The sequence below is a fragment of the Chenopodium album genome, chromosome 19, assembly GCF_948465745.1.
Source record: "Chenopodium album chromosome 19, dcCheAlbu1.1, whole genome shotgun sequence".
Taxonomy (NCBI): domain Eukaryota; kingdom Viridiplantae; phylum Streptophyta; class Magnoliopsida; order Caryophyllales; family Amaranthaceae; genus Chenopodium; species Chenopodium album.
In genome coordinates this window covers 34,022,273-34,032,322 of record NC_137852.1, presented here as the reverse complement: position 1 = coordinate 34,032,322, position 10,050 = coordinate 34,022,273, and the positions used below count along the sequence as shown (strand labels likewise).

The following is a 10,050-nucleotide window of genomic DNA, read 5'->3' as shown; positions in this document are numbered from 1 at the left end:
CTATATCGTTGTACTCTTTTTCCCTAACTATGGTTTTTTACACAAACTTTTAAATAAAACGAATGTTCATTAAATTACTGAACATCCGTTATAAAGTGACAATAAAATGCGCAAAAGTTACACTAAAACACACAAAAGTTACTCTGACATATATAAAAGTTATTTATGCTTCATTGATAAATTTGACAAAAGTGACACTAAATTTGACAAAAGTGAACCCGATTTATAGTAAATTATTGAAAACCGGGTGTATACAAAAGTGATTGTTATCCCATAAGGGTTTTACCTAGCAAGGTTTTTAATGAGGCAACAAATACCTTTTTATGTATAAGTATGGGCATTCAAGGGGGAGTGTTAGAAGACAATGTGAATGTCAATCATTGATTTGATGTTGCAATGCACATATGAGTCCAACCTTTGTGAACTCATATTATCTACATGTATGAAATTATTATACTCCTACTTAAACTCATGACTATATAAGGAGTGTTATACAAGAGAAAATTTACCGGAGCAATATATACTATCAATTCTCCATCTTCTCTTACTCCTTTATTTAACTGAATAAAACTTTTTATTGGTAAAACTTTAACATGGTTCTTTTTATTTATTTTTTTTCCCCGCAAAATAGTTCTTTTAACTGACAAATTTTTCAAAAAAAAAAAAAAAAAAAAAAAAAAAAAAAAAAAAATCTATACTAGTCTCTATGGCTTCAATAAAAAAAAAAAAAAAAAAAAAAAAAAAAAAAAAAAAAAAAAAAAAAAAAAAAAGTCTCTATTTTCTCCGGTGTTCCCTGTCGTTTTTCTACCACTCCACTCCAAACGAATTGTCTCAAATTCTTTAACTGATCATACAAATTCACATGGTAATATATTCCATTTCCCACCTATCAACAAATTTTGGATCATCGCTGGTTTTTCCCACAAAAAATTATCCTGTTATGGGCAACGTTTCTGAGCGGAATCAACCCAGTAAGTCTTCCAACTAATTCTCTTTTGCATTACACATTTTTTGCGTTTTTTTTTTAATAAATTTTTTGTGGGATTTTTTTAAATCTATTTATTTATTTATTTTCAGTTTCTGCTAAAAGGGTTGCTGTTGTTGGTGCTGGTGTTAGGTAATTTTAACCCCCTGCTACTTATTATGTCTTTATTATTAAAATTTGTTAACAATTTGTGTGATAATTGCAATGCAAGTTTGTTACTTTTATTTTGGCATGGTAATATGTTGAAAAGCATTGTAAGATTATACTGAATTATCACTTTTTGTTCATGTAGCCGACCCCAATTTTGGGGGGGTAAGAGTTTGATTGATTGAATATGTTGAAATGTATTGTAAGAATTCCCCTTTAGGTATCTTCAAAGAAATGGAATGGGGTCATTTTTTAGAGATAGATAAACTATTTGAATGATTAGTGTATTGTTTTGGTCGAATTGTAGTGGACTTGCTGCGGCGTATAAACTGAAATCGAATGGTTTGAATGTGACATTGTATGAAGCTGATAGTAGAGCTGGAGGGAAACTCAAAACTGTTGTAAAGGATGGTTTGATCTGGGATGAGGGGGCAAATACTATGGTAATGTTTGTGAACAATGCCGGGTCTTACGCTTTAGCTGGAATTTAATTTCTGGATATGGGTTCAATTATATGCTAATTATTGTGGTTATTTTGGGATTGTCTACTGTGCTTACAGACTGAGAGTGAGGAGGAAGTCACGAGTTTGTTCGATGATCTCAAGCTTCGGGATAAACTACAACTTGTAAGTCTTCAAATTTAGAGTGACAAAATTTTTATGCAGAAGATTGGAGTAGCCTTTGTTTCTTATTTTCAGCTTGGTATATCTTCAGAATGCTTCCTAGTCTGTTTCGTGGTTAAGTTTCTGAAAGAGTTATTTTGTTGTCAATTCTGTCACAGCCAATCTCACAAAACAAAAGATACATTGTCAGAGATGGTCTTCCTGTGCTGGTTAGTATGCTGCTTTTGAATTTAATCACTTAAATTATATTCTAACTCTGGAAACACGATGATGCCATGAGGCAAGTTTCCTTCCCTGCATTGTATTTACAGCTGCTTGTTTTTGATGCAGCTACCTTCAAATCCAATTGCACTGCTGCAGAGCAATATTCTTTCAGCACAATCTAAGGTCATTATATGTTAATGGGTACTTGATGCTGAGAATTCTTATTATTTCCTTATATTTGGTGTGTGCAAAAATGCAATAAAGTGTGTGTGTGTGTGTGTTTTTTTTTTTTTTTTTTTTTTTGCATAGCTATCTAAGAGGCTGCATCAAAAAGAAAAAACCCCTTGTGCTTTTTTATGTGTTTTTCAGAGTGGTTGTTTGTCTAAGAAATTTGGAAGGGAGGATGTGTGAATATAACTTTAATTATTTATTTTGTTGACAAACGCTCATTTGCTCCTTACTCAGCTACAAATTATGCTGGAGCCTTTTCTTTGGAAAAAACACATTGCTACTCAGGTTTCTGATGATCATGGTCATGAAAGGTAAATTTCCATCTTTGTTTAAACATTAGTATAATATTCTGCTGTTAAAATTCAGGAGACTTATCATACCTCACTTACAATGATCTTGAGAGCTGAACATACAATTCAAACTCTTGGGTTTCCCCAGATCAATTTCAATATAAAATGGACTTATTTGCTAGATTTGCTATTTATTGAAGTATAATGATGTACTAGCATCAAAGTAAGAGCTTGATTGTTAAGCTCTTATGTAAATTCTTTCTAGTCAATTGTGATGTATGACCATTGGATTGACATAAATGTCTATTTTTCTGCAGTGTGGCTGAATTTTTTGAGCGACATTTTGGGAAAGAGGTGTAGTTATGGTGAATTAACAGATGCTTCTCTTCTGCTCTAATATTGCTGATACTTTTTTTTTTTCCTTTTTTGTGTGTGCAGTTTGTTGATTATGTAATTGACCCTTTTGTTGCGGGTACAAGTGGTGGAGATCCCCAATCACTTTCTGTGAGTGAACCTTTTTGTTTCATTTCTTTCCAATCCTTCGGAGGTTATAAATGAATTTCATTCCAGTTGTGCAGCCAAAGATGGATATAGCCTTTAATTTATAAAAAAAACTTTTAGGTCCCATGCTATACACTAATACTTGTATTCAAGATTGTTAAGAGTGGTAGATCTCAATAGATACTTTAATTTGACCTACATAGAATCTGTTAGACTTATCAAATATGTCAATATAAGTATGTTTTATTTATTTATTTATATTATATTTATTATTATTATTATTATTATTATTATTATTATTATTTTATTTTTATATCTTTTCTGAAGTCAGTATATGGAACTGCTCTTTGTGTTAACATCTTATATTTTATGCAGATGCGTCATGCGTTTCCAGAATTATGGAATATTGAGAACAGGTGGGGACCTTAAAAGCCTTTAATGTGTGTGTTAGGCCATATGTTAATTTTACTTTCCACTTCGCTTAATTTTCAAATTTATACTTTGCATTCAAGATCCTATGTATGTTGATAAACTTATATCACAAATAAATCAAATGAACTCCCTTATGTTAAACATAAACTCTTACTGTACACTCTTTTCATCTTAGCTTTTCTTAACATCTCACTCAACACATACATTAAAAGTCTTGACAGTGTTCAATCTTGCGCAAGTTTACATCAGCTGAGAGATTACTTGATCTTACCTTATTCTAGCACATTTAATTATAATTTTTGTGTTCAACCTGGATTTTTTGTACTGAAAATCAAAGAAAATGAAAAACAAAATTTATGGTAACATCTCTCTTCAACCCCTATCACGGCCCTTCTCTTTTACTTCCCTTTCATGCAATTGTGTCTCTTGCGTGCTGCTCAAATTAAATTTCTTATCATGCCTCTGGTTTGTAGATGTGATGCAGTGATAATGAACCTGCTTATAATTGTTTGGGAAATATGTGACCAGATTTTTCTAGAAGTGTATTTAATTAAGACAAAAAGCTCTTGCACTCTAAATTTGGCTCTCTCTTTTTATTATCAGAATAAAAATGCTTATTGTTTCCAATATTTAGAAACTCTGGGTGCTGGGAATAATAAATATCCCTATTGCTCATGTTTTTGTTGAAGCAGGGATGTGGAATTATAAGGGGAAAAAGACGGGGGAGAGAAAAAGGGGAGGGGAGACGATAGATTTAATTGCAATAGGAAAGGGATGGGAACTTAGAATTAAGGGGTTAAAATAATTCTATCTAAATATCATCTCTGTCTGTAGTATTTTATTTGAAATATAGCCTTATGGCATGCACTTTAAGGAAGCAATTAGAGTTGGTAGATGGACCAAATCATCAATAAAACTAAAACATTGGTAAGGAGGAAGGGTATGGGTATTAGTTATATAAATAATTTTGATAAAGTGGTTTGTTTACCTTGTGTAATCTCCTTCAACCTAGTGCTTGTCATTGGGATGTGTTGCAAGAAAAAAAAAGGAAATTACTATTTTCCTGCAATGTTAGATGATAAGTTATTATTCATTTACAAAGATGACTTAATGCAATATGCTTCGAAGTTGATTTTGGAAATACATTTTTATGGCCACCCAATAGTTTAACTTTGAAATCGGTTATAGCTTTTGAGTTTACACACATTAGTGGGCAATAAGAAGTGAACATCTACTGGAAATTTTTTTTGAAAGTGTTCTCCATATTTGTCAGTAAATACTAACAACAATGGTCTCAAGTAGGATAAAATATAATTACTTTTAAGGGTAAATAAGAATTTTGAGGGTTGCATAGTGGTATTAATTTTGTTCTTTGTGTAAGACCATTTCTTTTTCTATCCATGTCATGTGTTCAAACTTTTGAAATCGTGTTTGTGATTTTCTTTCCTGGATGGAACATATTTTCGGTGATCCCTCGTGTCTAATCAAATGCTTTTTCTTGTATCTCATTCTAGCATTTTCTATTCCGTGTTTCTGGCTGATTAAGTAGAATACTTAGAGTAATTTTCAGCTGACCGCAATTAGTATTGTTTAATGTATTGTAAGCTGCTAGTCTTTATGCAATATGCAATTTGTAATTTTCAGCCTACTTTGATGTATGAGTATTAATACTGAATTAAAATAGCATTTAAGCTATGATTTTATTTTATCATTGACAAATATTTTGACAATAACATAAACAAACATGTCGTATTGCTTACAATCAGAGTAATCAAACTAACATAAAAACATTGTATTTGAGTATTTGGTAATCCTTTATTTTTTTAATTTGCACCAATTTGCTTGTTAGCCACATGCACTAGTTGGCCCACTCAACTTCATATACGTAGTCAGTGTTTCAAATACATACTTAACACTGTATAACTGTTGTGGATTAGAGTCTCTAATTTGTGGACGTATAATCCAAAAGTAATTTTCAAATCCAAAGGCTAGAGAGAATTCTGACCCCTTGGTAACATAACATGTTCTAAATTTGATCTTTCATCCCACTGTAATCACAAATCTCACATCTTAGATGGCAACAGTCTAATTATAAATGAACATACCTGGTGGTGAATTGTTGTTAAGCAGAGTAGTGTGGCAATCTTGTTTTCAACGATGTAAAGCAAAAGCATTAATCAGTGTATTCTATTGCTAATCTGTTCAAGAATGAAATGTAAAAAGTTAGACTGGTTGTTTCCTTTAAATTGTTTAATGAAGGATTATATTATTTTGGTTTGATTGCTGTTTCTCATTTTTTTTTTTTTAGTTGTCAGTTTAAGCATTTTATTTTTATTTTTTTTTATTTTTTACACTGATAGATGTCTTTGGGTTAGATTTGTTAAATGGTTTTGTCAATTATTAAGGGACTCCACCACCTCTCCCTTCACTTATATAATAGAGATTTGTTATGAAAAACATCTGAATTGTAGAACATGGTTTTGGCTGTGGAACTGACAAGTCCATTGCAAGTTTGTTGTCCAATTTAAATTTTTACGTGACCCGTGTCTCATCAATTGTCTGCATGAATCCTTTCATTAGGTTTGGTTCGGTAATTGCTGGATTTTTTCAATCTAAATTGTCATCCAAGAAAGAAAAGGGAGGAGGATCTAACAAGAAGCCACGTGTACGTGGTTCATTTTCTTTCCAGGGTGGAATGCAGGTATTCAGATCTAGGTTAAATTTTATCTTTTTTACTACTTCTGCCAAAATGTATCAGGTCTTGTTAATTACCTGCAATCACTCGCATCAACCTTTCAATTGTTTTTTTTGGTTAAAGTAGATTTGCTTCGTTTTACTATTGTTTGTAATTTGGGATATGTTGATATAACAAAATAGTGTAAGAACTTCATTGTATTAAGAAAAAAATATTGTATGAGAGGCCCACGAGTCCTTTCTCTTAGTAGAATGTCGATAAAGAGGGTCATTTAGATTTTATATCTAAAAGAAGAAGTCCAAAAAAGGCTTCCAAGGCATGGGGGTGTGAAACTGTAGAGCGGCCATAGAAACTAGATCTAATGAAGTGTGTGAAACTGTAGAGCGGCCATAGAAACTAGATCTAATGATGTGACTTGGCGAGAGATCCAACTTCAACATTATTGACAACACCCATAAAACTGTCCTGCAGCATTTCAAACTACATTCCTTTCCCTGATATATTGAGAAAAAAATAGAAACCTTTAGGTGTGTAATAAAGGAAGTCATTCCCATGAATTATACCTTTAGGACCTCATAATGTTTATGCCATCAGATGAAGCAAGCTTACACTTGCAAAAATAAGTAATGCACAATTGCACCATTTGTAAGTAAAACACAATTGAACTTGGAAATTTTTTTTTTTCTTTTTCTTATATCTTTGAGTTTGGTGTTTGATTTATGAATGCCGGTTTAATAAAATCCTTGACCTTTTTACGGAGTGTAGATTTCCTAACGTGTAATTATAAAAGCTTCTTAGTGTAACCTTTTGTCCTCCTTAATATCTTTTAAATATAAGAATTTAAAAGATATTTTATTTGAAATATGACCATAGTGGCAGTCATTTACGCCCAGAAAGGGGTATGGAGAATAAATGTTTTATCCAAAAATAAATGTTACACAATTTATCTGCAAAATCTTGAAAGAAAAGTCCAGACCTGGCGTTCTTAGCACTCTGCTGCAGCCTTTCAAGACGCAGTATGGAAGCTTTATCCTCAAGGATATGTTGGTTGCTCCCTAGAAATTTCAAGCAATTCGTCTTTCCTATAGTCTGTGACTAAGACACAAGTAATCTTTAGCCTTGTGACGTTGAACGAATTCTTCCCATGATTAGCTGAAGATAAGAGGGATTCCAAGGACAAAAGAGCGTGAAGAGAACAAGTGATTGTTTATGTTTGCTCATCATGTATGTGGATAGTTGTTTCTTGCACAGAGGTAGTAATTGTTCTATTTTATTTTTGTATAAGATTCGTTTTGTTAAGTATCATTAGACAATGGTATTTGAGCCATTAATAAAATTGTAGCGTAGATTTTGATGTTCTAGTAGTCTCTATCAAAGGTTGCTTGTCAAGCTTGCATGTAAGGTGTTTTGTCTTTGACGTATGACTCTGAATAATTGCATAGAAATTGTTTACTTATGTACTGATTAGCTTATAAAACCTTTTCTGTTTACTGACCACTTTATCTTCTGTAGACACTTGTTGATACAATGTGCACACAGTTTGGTAAAGATGAACTCAAACTTCAGTGTAAGGTGCTGTCGTTGTCACACAGCCCTAATGAGAACCCTTCATCAGAAAATTGGTCAGTGTCTTCCATGTCAAACAACAACATCCAAGATCAACAGTATGATGCTGTCATTGTGACTGTGAGTTTTTTCTTACTTTGTCTGCTCCTATTGCATGTATTTCTTTTGACAAACATTATGATTAGCTTTCAGCAATGCTATCTAGATTGAAAGAATGCTATAAGGTTAGAGGGGAATGTTTCAGGGATATAGGCCTATAAAGGATTGATTGAAGTTCAGTTATGTGGTAATTGTGATTCATATAATAACTGGAGTAAATTGAAGTCAAGAGAGGGGATTCGATATTTTAAAGATGCACTAGCAGTCTCAAATTATGCATGGCTCTAACATGCTATCCTACTACTGTTCCTCTTCCTCCGAAAGGGATCTCAGAAGTTTAGGAAGTGCAATAAATATCTGAACTTTTATAATATTGACTTATTGACTTATATTATCTAGACTTTTTTTGTAAAATTTTTTATAAGTGTGTTCTTTACCTTATCTTCACTCATCCAAACTCATCTTAACCTTATCTACCTTTGTTTTTTTTTTTTATTTTTATTTTTTTTTATAGAATTGCATAGTCGTTGAATCAAATCTAATTTTGTGGACCAAAACAATTCCTTGCTGGCTAGTTATATTCAAACTGTTCATCAAATAAAAAATTGTATGTATAAGATTGGTTACATTTACAGCTGGTTGAATAACTAGACTTACTTAAAATCTTAAAAAAAATTTCCTTAGATATAGCTGTGGTCTTATTAAAGGGTTTTGTAATGAACGTGCTTGAGCTACAAACGCTTCCAGTGCAAGAGGAAAGTAACCCATGGAAGAGATAGAGGACAACATGGGAGAAGAAGACACCAATAGCTTATTAAGGTGCCATCGGTTTTTAGCTCTAGAATGAAACAACATGAATTAATGAATAGTGGTACACTTTGGCAGCTAATGCTCTAGTCAATGAAGGATAGTGTGTAGAGAGTAGAAGATCATGTTAAAACTAATAACCTTAAGCTTCCATGAAGCTACTCCTCTTTTGGTAATCAGAATTCCATATTAATCAATTCAATCCCACATTCAACCTAAAACTAGTTTATCACAATGTCGTTGTTGGCCTATTGAGCTAGCCGCAAGATCAAAGAGAACAGCAAGAGATTGACTGTACCGTAGCAACAGTAACGACTAAGGTGGTGGAAGATGGTGAAGCTGGCCACCGATTCTAAATAGATCAATATTTTACCATGCTTTCAGCAAAGACGAAGAGCAACAAAGAAGCTATTGATGGAGCAACGAAGAAACTAGAAGGACACATCAATCATTTCCTAAAAATTGGCAAGAGGGGGCGAGAGGTATTTCAATAGGAACTCCATGCTAAAGTGTTAGGGGAATGAAGGTATGCGACGAAAGGTCCAGTAACGGATGACCGCGGAAAGGAGGTCTATTTTGAGACAAAATGTATCATATAGTATGTACGAGAAGAGGCAGTGGGTGGTGGCCTAAGGAAAGACCAATGTATAAAAAGGCTCAAGGCGCACCAAGGCTTTTTGGAGTACCTTGCGCCTAATGCGCGCCTCATTGAAGTGAGGTGCATATAATAAGAAAAAAAAAATCTGGAAAAAAACTCATTATGCGGCTCAGGCTACGCCTTAGCTGCGCCTCATTGAAGTCGCCTCCCAGACCATAAAAACTGCATGACCTCTAACGCCTTGTGCCTCAGTAGGCGCGCCTTAGGCGCGTTTTTTCAAACAATGGGAACGACCCGATGATTGAATCATGTGGACCGAGATTCACTTTGATTTCTATTGTATTAGAGGAGTAAAAGATGGAGGCTACCTGCCGATGAACAGAATCACCTGTAAGTGGTTTCAATGGGAGCACACGAGCCTACTGTATTATATGAAGAATTTCATGAAAGGAAGGCAACAATGGTGGAGGAATACCAAAGGAAATTCAAACGGCTAGGAACCAACATAGCTTACAGCTGTAACAATGGGAGAGAATAAGAAGAAAAATGATAATTATATTGGTAAAATGAGAATTACAATGAATAGGATGATAATTCCACATTCAGAGGTGGATTCTCTCCTAGTATGAGCTTTCGAAGCTTTCGAGAGGCTCGCTCTCTCCCCATGAGAAACCAGTCAGTTTTAAACCTCTCCTCTTCCCTCATAATGAGGTCTTTTTATATATTATCTCTTATAACAAAGCTCTAGCTTATTCCCCAAGTCACTACTAATAGACTATGACTAACATGCCCTCCCCTTAATATTGATTCCTTTATCACCCGCCACGCAAATTTTCACCTTGTCCTCAAGGTGGATAGTAGTTGGCACTTGT

At 33.6% G+C, this 10,050-nt stretch overlaps 1 protein-coding gene across 2 annotated transcripts in view; it reads left to right on the top strand.

Annotated features, from left to right (window-relative positions):
• The first annotated feature begins 833 nt into the window (after window positions 1–833).
• The window catches only part of LOC145595205 (protoporphyrinogen oxidase 2-like), a 24,563-nt gene continuing 15,346 nt past the window's right edge, over window positions 834–10,050 (top strand). For both annotated transcript variants that reach the window (XR_014102922.1, XM_081651584.1), the window contains exons 1-12: window positions 834–971; window positions 1,078–1,117; window positions 1,440–1,575; window positions 1,693–1,758; window positions 1,914–1,964; window positions 2,086–2,142; window positions 2,425–2,501; window positions 2,798–2,834; window positions 2,919–2,984; window positions 3,357–3,397; window positions 5,994–6,114; window positions 7,621–7,794. Coding sequence is in view for 1 of the 2 variants with exons in the window: in XM_081651584.1 (XP_081507710.1) it covers window positions 863–971; window positions 1,078–1,117; window positions 1,440–1,575; window positions 1,693–1,758; window positions 1,914–1,964; window positions 2,086–2,142; window positions 2,425–2,501; window positions 2,798–2,834; window positions 2,919–2,984; window positions 3,357–3,397; window positions 5,994–6,114; window positions 7,621–7,794 (975 nt within the window). In the remaining variant the exon portion in view is untranslated. The remainder of the gene's footprint in view (window positions 972–1,077; window positions 1,118–1,439; window positions 1,576–1,692; window positions 1,759–1,913; window positions 1,965–2,085; window positions 2,143–2,424; window positions 2,502–2,797; window positions 2,835–2,918; window positions 2,985–3,356; window positions 3,398–5,993; window positions 6,115–7,620; window positions 7,795–10,050) is intronic.